This window comes from Festucalex cinctus, chromosome 20 (genome assembly GCF_051991245.1).
Source record: "Festucalex cinctus isolate MCC-2025b chromosome 20, RoL_Fcin_1.0, whole genome shotgun sequence".
Taxonomy (NCBI): Eukaryota; Metazoa; Chordata; class Actinopteri; order Syngnathiformes; family Syngnathidae; genus Festucalex; species Festucalex cinctus.
This window is the reverse complement of record NC_135430.1, coordinates 21,076,033-21,090,302: the sequence shown is the minus strand read 5'-3', so window position 1 is coordinate 21,090,302 and position 14,270 is coordinate 21,076,033. Positions and strand designations below refer to the sequence as shown.

Below are 14,270 nucleotides of genomic sequence, written 5' to 3'. Positions count from 1 at the left end.
CATAACCTCCCACGTTTTCTTTTTTTTTGTTTTTTTTTTTGACTTCTTGTTGTCTCTCTCTCCCTCCTCCTGAAGCGTGACTCAGCCTCGGGCTGTACTTCTTTATACTTGTGTCCTTCCTGCTTCTATATGTCGCTTGTCGCCCCCCCCTCTTCTTGCTGGCGGCTTTTGACGTTCCAGGCAGTGCATACAAATCAATATCACACCATCGTTGACTTTTTCACCCCGTTTGTGTGTGTGGTCTGCTATTGTCAATGCAGAGTACAATACAGAAGCATTGTGTATGCAATGTTTTTTTTTCAACTTTGTTTTGTTTTGTTTTTTTAACATAGCTGAGAGTCGAGAGTAAACTGTCGTCATTATCTTGGCTCCGAGTTTTTCCAATCACGCCGAAAAACACTGAACAACACATTCGTTTCTGCATTGTGAATTAAGCCGAAGTTTTCCGATATTCCAATTTGACAACATAACAACTCTTGAAAATCGCAATCAATAGGTGGCCATGCATGTTAACGCTGTCCGCGGGTGTATAACATGGCCGCTATCTGCCCTTGGCCCTGGTGACAGGATGTAAAGCAATCATGATAACGGGGGTCTAAGCTATGTCATGCGGGAAGAGCAACACTTATCGCAAAGATTCAGGAGGTACAAGCGCACACACGCGCACATTTTTACTGTACGTACGCATGCAGATGGACGGAACTGATGTCTGAACAGATTTACACACACAGACAAAAACTTTGCTTGCTGTGCTTTTGCAAACTTGTTTTATGCCTAAATAAACATACTTGAACTTCAAAGTCGATTTCGAAGAAATCGCAAATGCCCCAGAACAGAAGAAATATCCAGTTGGTATCTATGTTGATTAAAAAAAAAAAAAAGATTATTCATTTTTATTAATTAAATGGAACAATACAGTATTTGTGGTGCAGCTGGTTAAAAAGTTATTTTACAAGAAGGGGACCATGTGGGGGAAAAAAAATGTGAAAATATACATCAGAAGATGTTGACATTATTTGTGGTGTACCCCAGGGCTCCATGCTGAGTCCAAAGGTGTTCAAATGACATTTTTAATGTATTCCAATGACTAAAACTTAATATTTGGGGATGTTACGATTCATATTTTACAGTAGCAATTTAGGGATGTTACGAACATATTTTACAGGAGCAATAATTATAACAAGGAGCTAAAATCAAATCAAAAATTGGATGGTCATGAATAAATGATCTCTAAATTTAAACCAAATGAAATGAATGATGTTTGGTAATCGTATCATAAATTTCTTCCTACCATTCCTTTTCAGGCCAAGTTTTACGAAAGTATTGATTGGAAAATTATGATTTGGATGTCTTGTTTATGTTGACTGTGCCTGAAATAAATGAAAAAATGACTAATACTTTTAAATTCATACAAACCGGTACTAGAGCCACAATAAAAAGAAAAAAATATTAAACTATGAGAATAAAATAATTCTAAGACTTTTTTTTTTTTTGGTCCTTAGGTGTGCTGCTTAAGATCCTGTCAAGTTATACTTTAGTGTAGTTACAAAGAAATACACTAGAAAAATACTATTCATATGAACATTTTAATTTGAAAGTCAATCAATTCAATTCTTCATGCACTACGCAGAAATGTAAAACTGGCCACACTTGCTCAGTCCCCCCCCACCCTCCTGTCGCCAGCCTTTTAACAGACGTCACTCCTTTTTTATCTTTCTTTCACATCTGTTCTTAATTTGTCTACTTTTAAACGGTCTTCCCCTGCTTTCGAACCGCCCCGCAACGTCCCCTGAGCAATCAGAAGCGTGCAAAGCCGTGACAAGGCGAAGCGAGGCAGCGACGGTGGCGTCACTTCATCAACCACAGTCTGATAATTCATCAGCAGCTGTTTAGCATGAAGCTACTTTGTCTTCATTAGCAGCCGCTTCTTCGGCTTCAATCATAAGTCATTAGAAAAGTTGTTATCAGAAAGTCGAGCCAGACTTTGAACTCCTCTCACCTCCGCGGCGCCTCATCCGGAATGAAAAGACGTTATCTGATTGTGCTGCTGTTTTCAAATTAGAATCAATTGTTCATTACATTTTACTGAACTTGCAGAAAACGACAGGCTACGTTAAAACGTCTCCAGAGTGTGTTTTATTAACTCATTCCCTCCCAGCCATTTTCACATTTCGCAACCCCCTTCGCTCCCAGCTGTTTTTACTGCATTTTGACTGATTTTGCAAGGTCCACAGAATATTCTGTTCCATTGCTATAAAACCATGGAACCTACCAAAAGAAATATTAGTCTCTTCTTTCACCAGGAAAAAAAAATAAAAAATTGTATTTGTATCTGTTTCCGTTTTGCAGCAGCTAGTATTAGAATATAGCTCAGTTTCATCATTATTCATATTCCTGGTGAAAACAATGGCAAAAAGAGCTTGTTGCAACATGGCCCTGGCTGATCTCTTATACTCTGCTGCCACCTGCTGGCCGTTTTAGTAATAACTACCATTGCTTTAAGCAACCCACTTCATGCCTGAAGCTGTATCAAAGCCTTCTGTATGCTCTCGCATAAAGGAAAAACATAAAAACGTATAAATATGTTTTTGGGAGTGAAGGACAAACTATTAAAAGACGTATAAATACGTTTTTGGGTTTGAATGAGTTCATGGTGAAATGTGAAGAAAAAGGGGTGAGATAATTGTGTTTTAATATTATGAGCCAGATAGCAAGTAAAAATCAAGTAAAAAATATATATGTAGATATTAAAAATGAAACCTTTACTATATTAAAGGCGTTCACATTAAACAGAAATCTGTTTTTGTTGTGTGTTTTGACAGATAACTACTGGAACGCGGCTTCGTTCACCACCCCATCATCCTACCTTCACTTTGCCACCTTCCAGGGGGAGACCAGTGCTGACATCTCGTTCTATTTCAAGACCAGTGCTCCATATGGGGTCTTCCTGGAAAACCTTGGCAACACAGACTTCATACGTTTAGAGCTCAAATGTAAGTTGACAATCTTTCACTCGCAACTATTTTTCCCCCTGTGGTGTACAACAGCAATTCTTGATCAAAGCTAATGAAATTGAAAATATAAACGCATAAACTTTGTACATTTTGGAATTGTTTAAGGCAATCATTGTTTTTCCCAACACTTGCCTCCTTTAATTTCCATACAAAAAAAAAGAAATTGTCATGTGATGACACACGAGGACTTACCCACATAGTCCTGTCACCGTAATTGTGTGTATTTTCACACACGGGCACCTTCACAATCTAATGAGATCCACTTCAAACTTTTCGCCTTTGCAAAGATCAGAAGGTTTTGTGTCACAGCATCACCACACCTGTTGTTTAAGTTCTAGTTTTTATTAGGGTAAATCTAGCGCATCGGCGCTCAGTCAAGCGGTATCGAACATTTTTGGTCACCTTATTTAGTCACATGACAACAACAAAGTTACATGGGCTCGCCAAAGTCCGTTTGTTTTTTTTTTCCACGATGCCGGTTAACTTCTACAAATAATTGTTTGAAACTGTTTCGATAACATCTTTACTAACCATGCAGGCATTGTATTAAGTCAATTACATTGAACATTTGACCAATATTCTTTTTCGTTTACGCAAGTATCACACAGTGGATACAAAAAAAAAAAAAAAAGAAAAGTCTACACGCCCATGTTCAAATGGCAGATTTTTGTAAAAAAAATAAATATATATATATATATATATATATATATATATATATATATTTTTTTTTTTTTTTTTTTTTAATGAGGCAAAGTTAAATCATATCAAGACTGTTTCTACCATTAATACGACCCTGTTGATTTGTTTTTAGCTTTTTGAGAGAGGAGAAGTCAAAATTAACAAAAAATGAACTAGCACAAGTGTACACACCCTCTTATAAATGGTTTGTGGCTTTGTTGGCAATGAACCAATCCCATTCCAACTCTTGTTAAATGGGAGAGTTGCCGCGACTGCCCATTTTTGATCGGGAATGAAAGGCTTCCATCAAATATTCCGATCACGTACTTTTTCACGAATATCATGATCAGTGACCGATCGATAGGAGCATCCCTAGTTCTCATGTTAGAATATAACACAAAGTCCCAGATGTTACGTAGGGGTGTGTAGACTTTTTTTTTTTTTTTTTTTTTTTATTAAAAACACTGTAAGTGCTGGGAGGATGAGAAAATAAGTCTTAACTTCTCGGGACGGACATTTCACAACCTTTTCTTCTATAATCTTCCATTATCTAGAAGTATCAATTTGGAGATGATCATCATTTTCAAATGATCAGTTCTGCAACATTCCTAGGAAATGGCAATGTCCCATCTAATGTGAGCGATTGTTCGAACAGGGATCTGGTGGCTTCTGGTACCACTTTGGTGATGTTGAAATTGAAAAGCCGCTTTTATAAAGCTTCCCCGAATCCCATGTCCTTAAATATTTTAGCGACAACGCCGGCAGATGTTTGAAGGAAATGGAAGCATTATTGATGGCTACTAAATGATGAGACATCTGCGCATCATCCCCGTTTTCGAGTCTCTTTACGTGTCATGCGGCAGGTTGCCGTGGATCCTTTTTCCCCGCAGCAAATTACGATCCGTGCGGGCTGTCGTGGATTTCATTCTGATTGAGAGTGTTAAAATTGCAATTAAAATGGCAATCTTCAGTTTAATCATGCTGTGTGTTCCTGGCACAAATGTGGATGCAGATAGATGACCATTTGCCTCTCATTGGGATTCAAAGTGGATTTGAACATTTGGTGTCAAATGGGGCTTGCTGGCCGTACCCCGGTGCCGCGCCAAGTCTGTCTTGTTTTTTTTTTTTAGTCGGATGCCAACCGAACGAATGATTTTGGAGCAAAAACGTTTTCTTCAAAGACTATTTATTTTTAAAGATGGACAAAAATGACAACATATTATTAAACTAAGGGTGTCAAAATGAGTATGTTAATAGTGGATTCACATGAAAGATCCTTTTTTTTTTAACAATGATTAACGCACATCCCTAATTTGGAAAGCCAAGTACGACGGGAATTCTGGTTGCGACGCAGAAGACGCGTCCAAGTCGGAATTGCCCTCTTGAAATGCACTGTAGCTAATATACACAACGTTTAAAGACCAAAAAGTTGGAGTCGAGGGGCCATTTGGATTGTGACCCACCGCTATCGATTCCCGACTTCAGCAGCACCAATTAAGCAGTTAGCACCAAGCTAGGTTGCTACAGCTCTTAAAAAGGTCTGCATGGGCACTCTCATGACTGTCTTGTCACTTGGAGTGACTCCAAGTAACTTTACAAAATAAAAGTATAGAACGTTCTGCAAAGGAGACACCAGAACATAATTTAGCAGTAATAGATGTTGTAGTAATAATAATAATAATAATAATAATGGATATATTTGTGGGGACTGAGGTCAAGTTGTAGTTCAAAACTTGCTTTATGTTCAAATTCACTAGCTTTTAATATGAAAAGAAAATGTCCTGTTGGTGTCACCAATGTCCAACATGAAACGCTAATCCACCTAGTGGCAGAAAAAAATGGCCTCTCACACAAATGTTTCGCACTCCTTTTTACAGCACAGTAGGTGCTATACAAATGAAGGTTACTTACTTACTTTTATGTTAATTAACAAGAGTATGGCAAATAGGGGTGGAAATTGACATGTAAAACATGCAATTAATTTGTGATTAATCAAGTTAATTACCGTATTTTCCGCATTATAAGGGGCACCTTCAATGAATGACATATTTTAAAACTTTTTCCATATATAAGGCGCTACAGTAGAGGCTGGGGTTACGTTATGCATCCATTAGATGGCGCTGCGCAAAACAGTCAGATAGGTCAGTCAAAGTTTCTTAATAGTTTACAAACCGGTCACCGATAGCGTCTTGACAGTGAGACCTTTTGCGGCGCACTGGATTATAAGGCGCATGGTCAGCTTTTGAAAAAATTGAAGGCTCTTAGGTGCGCCTTTTTATAGTGCAGAAAATACGGTATTGAAATCATGCTATTAATTACAATTAGAAATTTAAATTTCAACTGACAGTCCTATGTTAAACCGTTGTATAGGTCAAAGTTTTTCAAAGCTTGCCAAGAGGTCTGTTTTTTTATCCCAAGGTGTCTCCAGCCAAAGTCTCACTCATGAGAAAACTGTGTATGTAAAATCCCTTAGAGCCCCCTCAACATTGATTTCTTTTTCTCCCCCGCTGTGCTATCATCTTGCATTTTTCCCCACCCCGCACGCAGTTGGACACGCAATCACAAAAAGGAACGTGTGTGCACGCATTCACACACTCACTCACTTACTCGCATATTAACAACACTCGAGCTCTGCCCTTCTTGCATGGTGCAATAGCTGCATTTTCCACAATCGAGTCTGGCCATGAAATGACGAGCATTAGACCCCAAGAAAATGACTGTGACTCAAATTTCTCATGCACAAACACGACCTTGCGCAAAATGCACATTTACTCCGACCTCGGTGGACACAAAGCTGTCAGGTGGATGCGATTTCTCTTTGAATCGCACTAGAAAGAAGAGGAAGAAGAAGAAGGCACGGACGTAATTGAGAGGCTGCGCTGAAGACCAACTGTGAGGGGTTTGCCACTAACAGGATTTCAGGCAGTATGGAAGGCTGTTAAAATGCAGGAATACGTTGGCGATGTATGCGTCATTTGAGACTCGAGGACACTTCATGCCCCCAAGGTTGTAAACATTCTCCCTCATTTTCGGATCAGGATTTTAGCAGAGGAATATACTCGACTGGATTGGGACTTATAAAATTGGATGAATGTCCAATGTGTTGGGTGAAGACCTTACAAGACCCCGATGTGTGTGAAATTCGAGCGGCCGCAAATTTTGGGGGGTTTCTGGGCAGCATCTTATGACGAATAAGTAGCAGAAACTAATAAGAGCATTCAAGAGTTTTCTGAAGAGTCGCAGGGCAACTTTAACTGTGCAAATGAGAAATGTACTTCCAAATAAGTGAGTATATGAAAGGCAGAGAAAAAGTAGTAGTAGAAATACAGATTAGTGGTGGAAAACTTCTGGATCACTAAATGGAAACATTAAAAAAAAAAAAACTAAATGTGCAAAAGTGATTTAAGTTGAATATATATAAATAAAAAAGTAAAGTTTGCAAATTAGAGTCTCGATATTTCAATATTATGCAATATTTTTGGACCATTGTTGGATCCGTAATCGAAAGTAGATCCAAAAAAAAAAAAAAACAGTTGTTTGCTGCAGAATTTATTAGGCTTGAAGAGAAGTCAATGAATCAAATTGGCCATGTGTATAAATTAGGGATTTTTGATACTCGGTAGTCACTAATACTAATATCAAGTAACCACTGATACGTTTGATAAATAAAACTTCCAAAAAAATAAATAAAAAAACAATAACGACAATGTATATAATTTATATCCCAAAGTAGCATTTTTCCTGAAAATTGCATGAACTTAATGGTACTTTTCCGTTTTTCCAATTTCTAATTCATAATTCCTGATTGTAAAACGGCCACAAGAGGGCGACCTATACTGCTATTGCTGCAAGGACTAATACCTTGAAATAAGGCCATACTGTATATACAATGAAGAGATTTTTTTTTTTAACTGCTTTAAAAAATAGTTTTTTTTTAGCTTCTCAGGCCACAGTTTTCGTCAATATTATTTTTGTGTACTAAGCTACTATGTAGCTTAGCATTTGGCAAATTTTTAAAGTATTGCATTTGTCATATTGCACTAAACAGTCAGACTTGTTCCTTTTTATTAAGTTGCATTTCTTGCTCTATAATAATTACAGTGTACAAAAAAAAAAAAAAATGTGAACGTGCATGTTTAACTTGTGAAGCATGCAAGTAACTTTCCAGAAAATGTTGACTGAGCTCCAGTTTGGATCGCCTAAGGGATATTTCAGTGTACATTTGTGTGCATGTATGAGAATATCTATCTTAAGAGAAGCCAAATTTCCTTGTTTATCGCCTCCACAATTAGGTCATGTTGTCATCCCTGCTCATTTGTTTGTTTGTGAGCAGGATTACACAAAACCTCTTAAGTGGTATAGCCACAGATTTGTGGATGTTGATGTGGATCTCGCTGAAAGTGCATGTTCTTTTCTTTTCTTTTCTTTACCTTATATAAATTCCATTTTCCTCGATTTCTCACTAAACGCAACGGTCATGACAAATTAGCGGCATACGCGGGATGCGGGACTCTTTGACTGTGTGCAATTTGGTGCTGATCCAAATTAGGATTGTTCAGCCTTGGCAGAGATTTTGCGCCCCGGCGAGCGCCAAGCTCAGTTTGATTGTTTTTGCCGCTCGGCTCTTTTTTTTTTTCTTTTTTTTTTTTTGCCTCCGTATCCAAAGATAAATAGAGAAAGCGCAACGAAAAGATGAGGATCAGGTGGCCTTTCTCAAGGCCAACGTACAAACGTTTTACACACTCAATTAAATTCCACATGCACGTGATTTGGCAACGTTGCGCGCCAATAATGGCCGCAGACCTGCACTGTTCAACAGGGATCATTAATTCAGCGTACTAAAGGCCGTCACATTGCTTGAACACTCGACTGTTTGTCTCTGAGGCGTCGCTTTTTTTTTTTTTAGATTTATCTTATAGGTTAATGCCCGTGATGTCATTTGTCTTGCAAATAATCTAAACAGAAGATTGGCTAAGTGAATGCAAGTGAGCTGTAAAAGAAGAGACAAAATGGAGCGAAAGGATGGCTGGACTGCAAAAACGAGACATTTATTTCCCCTATTGACTGCATACAATTAGCCCCTCTAATATCGGAACCGAATGAAGCCGTAATGAAGCAGGAATGTATATAGTGCTGCTAAGTGGTCATTTGTCTTTTAGATTGCTGCTCCTCTTTAATATCTGCCATATGGCAAAACGCACAAATTATTCCCGTTTTCTCTCCATTTCATTCAATTCAGACGTCACACAATCGTGCCTATCATAGAGAAAATTGTATTCATTGGATTTTGAAGTGCAAAAATAATTATGCGTTGTTCCTTTTATAGATAGAAAATATGAATGAGAAGTACAAATGAGGAGAGCTGTCATTCATTTAAGCACACAAATTAGTGATTTAAATTAGAAACTGTTCTTGTTTATCTTGTCACAATGTGCCCCCACACACATTTTGATTGATTGATCAATGGTACCCGCAGAGAGGTCAACATGTATCAGATAGTGCCATCCCCTTTCCGGTATCAAAATCCTCCAGTGGGCACTAAAAAAAAAAAAAAAAAAAATAGCCACAAATACTCAAAGGCTTTCTGTGCTTGTCTTCAGTTGTAAAACAGCGCCCCCTGTTGAGATGTCAACTTTTCAACTCGGGCTAACTACAACCCACTCCATTGGCTACACACATGCACACAAATCCGGTCATTATGAAAATTAATCATGCAGCCAAACAAGGTCATCGTGCTCTATTAAATTTTGCTGTCTTCCTCTGCTGCTAATTTACGCCCGCTGTCGTTTGTCTTCATGCATTTGTCTGCTTCCGCTCCAGCTCGTGGCCTTGCCATCTCGCCAACGGATGCAATGGAAATAGAAAACAAACGGTCACTCGGACATAAACGTATGTCGCGCAAAAGCCAAACAGTTGCCGGTGCCTATCGACCTTGCCCGCGAGATTAGCGCTTGTCCACATCTGTCACGTATCAGCGGGCAGAAATCTATACCAGCCAAATGAATTGCTTTGAAATAAATGAGCCATTAGATTAGAAATTGAGTGCAGATTTACCTGTACAGACGACTGCTGCAGAAGAGGACGTCTGGGGGCTTTCCAAAGTGTCACTTTTGTTGTTGGCTGACGATTCTAAATGAGGAAGTATCATTCCTTTAGGCCAGGCATCCTCAAATGTTGTCCTCCTGGGATGTGCACAAGTATTGTCCTGAAATAGCCCCTGAAAATATATTGTTTTGTTTTTGTTAGTTTTTTTATTAGGATTTTTTTTTTTTTTTTTTTTTTTCCACTCCTCGCTGACATCTTTCATATTGTTGACTGGCAGTCTGCAGCTTTCTTCTTATCAAGTGGTAAATCGTAATGGATAAAATTAAAAAGTATTCAGAAAATACAAAGTACTGAAAACAACTGCTCAAGTACAGTAATGAAGTTGCAAAATGGCCGCCCCCTGAGATGGATACAAACGTCTGGATTTTGCTGCTTAATTCTCTTAATACTCAATTCAGCCCTCTTTGATTCTAAAAACATTTGGGTCAAGTCTAATTTGGTTAAAAATGGACCGACACAACTTTCGATTTCGTTAACCCAAAAAAAAGTTAGATCAAATTAATTAAACACCCACAAAGCAAACCAATTATTTAGGTGAGTTTGTGGGTTATTCATTTGACTCAACTTTTTGGAAGAATTGAGTAACCCAATTGAATTGAGCCAAAAATGAACCGATTCAACTTGTTTAGTTAACCAAAAAAAATTAGGTCAAATGAAATTATTAACCCCAAAAGCATACCCACTTTTCATTTTTAGTTTTTTGTGTGTTATTAATTTGACTCAACTTTTCATTCAATCTTTTTTTGAACCAATTGAATTGTGTCAAAAAAAAAAAAAAAAGAACTGACCTTACTTTTTCAATTATTTACCCAAAAAGTTCAACTTGAGTTATTTAACCCCAAAAGTTGGGTCAAGTTAAATTAATAACTCACTAAGCAACTAATGTTTTAAAATTGTATTATAATTATTAATATTACTATTATTGTTGCATTGTTTTGTAGGTTACTCATTTGAGCCAACTTTTTGGATGAATTAAGTAACCCAATTGACCCAATTGGGTCAAAAACAAACTGACCCAACTTTGGCCAACTTGGCAGTCTGGCTTGAGCGCGAGTCGGTTACATTTCATTTCCTGTCATATTTCTGAGATTTCGGCGCATGGACCCATATTTTCCTCTTTCCTTCATACGCAGCTCCCCAAGTTGTCTCCTTTTCCTTCGATGTGGGAAACGGCCCAGTGGAATTGACGGTGCATTCGGACACGCCCCTCAACGACGACCAGTGGCACCGCGTGATGGCCGAGCGGAACGTCAAGGAGGCGGTCCTCCAGCTGGACCACACCTACCGCGTCTCTCGGCCGGCGCCGGCGCAAGGGCACACGCGGTTAGAATTGTTCAGCCAGCTCTACGTGGGTGAGTCCAACAACCGCGAGCAATATGGCCACTTAATAACTGGTTTGCAAAGAAATCTATGGACATTTCAAATCAAATCAAATCAAACTTTATTTACCGTATTTTCCGCACTATGCGGCGCACCTAAAAGCCTTCAATTTGTTCAAAAGCTGACCTTATAATCCAGTGCGCCTTATATATGGATCGATACGGAGCCGCAACAGGTCTCGCTGTCAAGACGCTATCGGTGACCCTGCACGATTGGTGACGCGCATGCGCAGAAGATCTCGCTAGCTAATACTAATACTTTACCTCAGAGAAAATAATAAAACAGCTGTTTATTCATTTTGGAGTTGTCAGAAAGCTGCTTTGTAATCTATTAATCAAGTTTGACTGACCTATCTGACTGTTTTGTTGACATTTCCTTTAGCGCAGCACAATCTAATGGATGCATAATGTAACCCCAACCTCTACTGTAACGCCTTATATATGGAAAAAGTTTGAAAATATGTCATTCATTGAAGGTGCATCTTATAATGCGGTGCGCCTTATTATAGTGCGGAAAATACGGTATATAGCATCTTTCATACATTCAAATGCAACTCAAAGTGCTGAACAATGAAAACATCCATAATGCAACAAAAAGAAAAATCCATCCCTCCCCCCCATATCCCCGTGATCGTACCCACACACACACACAAACCACACACATGGCGGGGCACAGAAGAACCCCGTGAGGAAAAACCAAAATGTCATGCTACGTCATTGGATGGAACATTTTACTAAAACGGCAGCACAGTCGCACGTCTGCCTCACGATTCTGACAATTCTATTCTCGCTGTGTTTGTGTTTTCAAAAACCGTACATTGTCCACTTCCACCTGTCCTAAGTCGGCTGTGAGGGGCTCCAGCTCTCTCACGACTGGAAAATAGATGGCTGTTAATTCAACTCGTTTTATTAATCTCTTAGACCGCCTCGTATATAAGCCGCTGGGAACATTTGAATGTTTAATACCTCTTTCCGAGTTAAAGATGTGCCAACCTCCAATGGAAATTCTCGCCTAAAGTGGCTTCAGTTCATCTGAATTCAATGTTAATCCCGCTCTGTCAATCACATTGGAGCTTCATATTTAATCACACGTGGACACGCGCTTTCTCGGGAATTCATAAGTGATAAAGACTTTTTTTTTTTTTTTTTTTTAATGAAGGTAAGTCAGACATCCAATAATGCTGCATGTGGGCGCTGCATGCGTGGGAGCGAGTAGAACAAAATTCACCACGTGAGGTCATCTTTTTGGGGTTTTCAAGCAGCGACTCACATTTATTTTCAAATAAAAAATAAAAGCGAGCATTGCACAACGAGAGCCAGAGTGTCCCCAGCGGACATGAACAGATCATCCCTCATTTGAACACTGACTCATGTAACATCTGGTTAAAGAGGTGCGCCGGCTTCATTATGAGCCTAATCTGCTCTCTTCCTTTTTGTATGATGTGGTCTCTCGCTGCGCTTTCCTATTGTCTCCTCATTCATAGCTTCAGCAGTCGAGAAAGCGAACTTTCCAAGCTGCAGGCATCAAGAGATTAGCGGCTCAATCATGTTACCGAGGCAACTTAATGTGACCACGAGATTTATTTTTTTTTTTTTCCAAATTCCAAATTTGATTTCCTCGAACCGTCACTTTCGCAACCTCCTCACCCTTCGTTGGCCCAGTTTGCCTCCCGGAAAGCGTCAGTGACGCGGAAACGGATTCGTCATGGTGGAAATGCTCTTTGCAATTCGATTCAATTCAACGGCCGCCGTATGGCAACTCATTCACGCCGCTTCATTTTCTGTGTCCAAATTGTACGAATAGCTCCAATGACACAAGAAATTGTGGAGGACCAATTAGGGGATGAGAGCTATATGGCAAAACCTGGATTGGGCTTTAATATGCGATCAGAAGAGGACAGCTCGCATTATTCTCCTTTCATAATTTAGTGGGAGCAAAAATAAGCACTGTTATATTCTACCTTGCGACAACACTGCATAAAAAGCATTAAGTAAAGAGGTCTACATAAAGCTCCTTTCAGTTAAAAAAAAAAAAAATGTAAGGAATTACTATACTGCGTTTTTGTGTAAGATTTTCGACAAGCCTGACAGCAATACAAACAAAAAACAAAAAAACACAATCCATGCTGAAATGAAGACATTGGATGCACTTTTGGGCGGCAACATTAGTTTGTTGAAGTGTGTACTGATGCGTTTGTGTCATTTCCCCACCAAAACAAATTCCAGCTCCATTACGTGTTCCGGTGCCATCGACATCTCTTTTTTTTCCTCTGAGTCAATGTGCTCCTCATCAAGCGTTTGATTGCTTTAGTGTTTACTGCACAGTGGTTCATTTGCTTGAATGGCCTCGAAAGTGAATGTTTACACCATCAACCTTCTGTCATTTACTTCACGCGGTTAACTTTTAGCTCCCCGATTCACTTAATACATGCATATAACTCCGAATCTCACATTTCATTCATTTAACCATCTGTTTTGATGCCTCACCCTCAATTAATGTATTTTATTTATTTATTTTCATAATTTTTTTGCATGCTCACTTCTCTCTTCTGTTTGGATGTTTTCTTGTCTCCTGCTTCTTCTTTTTTTTTTTTTTTTTTCTGGCTTCTGCCTGAACGGATCAACCTCTTGCTTATTGCTTCTCGCTGCATGCGTGCGACACCCCGTCACAGGGAAACCGGCCTCACGCACCTGCCAAGACAGTAGGTAACATTTCATGAGTGCAATCAAATGTGTCAGCGACGCCGAGTGCCGGGACGTAACGGGCACGTTAGACGCTCCAACTCGAATCTCCTGTTTGCTCTGTTAACATTAAGCGAGGACGAATGCGCTCTCGTATTGATACTTGTTTTGATTCATGCTGCACTTCGCAGCGTTGACGTGAGGAATTACAAAAACGCCCCTTCATTTCAATACAAGTCGATTTTTCATGGCGGGATCCATCAAGCCCGAGACCATTAAGTCTCTTCTAACGAGGCAATACGTTGCAAATCCTGTGCTGCAAGATGAGAGCGCCTGTGATAACATCTCATTGGAAATAGATGTTGATGGTTTTTTCCTTTCTCCTAAGAAAAAACAACAACTAAATAACAGT

At 39.2% G+C, this 14,270-nt stretch overlaps 1 protein-coding gene across 4 annotated transcripts in view; it reads left to right on the top strand.

Moving 5' to 3' along the window:
• The window catches only part of cntnap2a (contactin associated protein 2a), a 232,632-nt gene that overhangs the window by 194,151 nt on the left and 24,211 nt on the right, over positions 1–14,270 (top strand). For all 4 annotated transcript variants that reach the window (XM_077508750.1, XM_077508751.1, XM_077508749.1 and 1 more), the window contains 2 exons: positions 2,823–2,993; positions 10,931–11,149. In XM_077508750.1, coding sequence (XP_077364876.1) covers positions 2,823–2,993; positions 10,931–11,149 — 390 coding nt within the window. The remainder of the gene's footprint in view (positions 1–2,822; positions 2,994–10,930; positions 11,150–14,270) is intronic.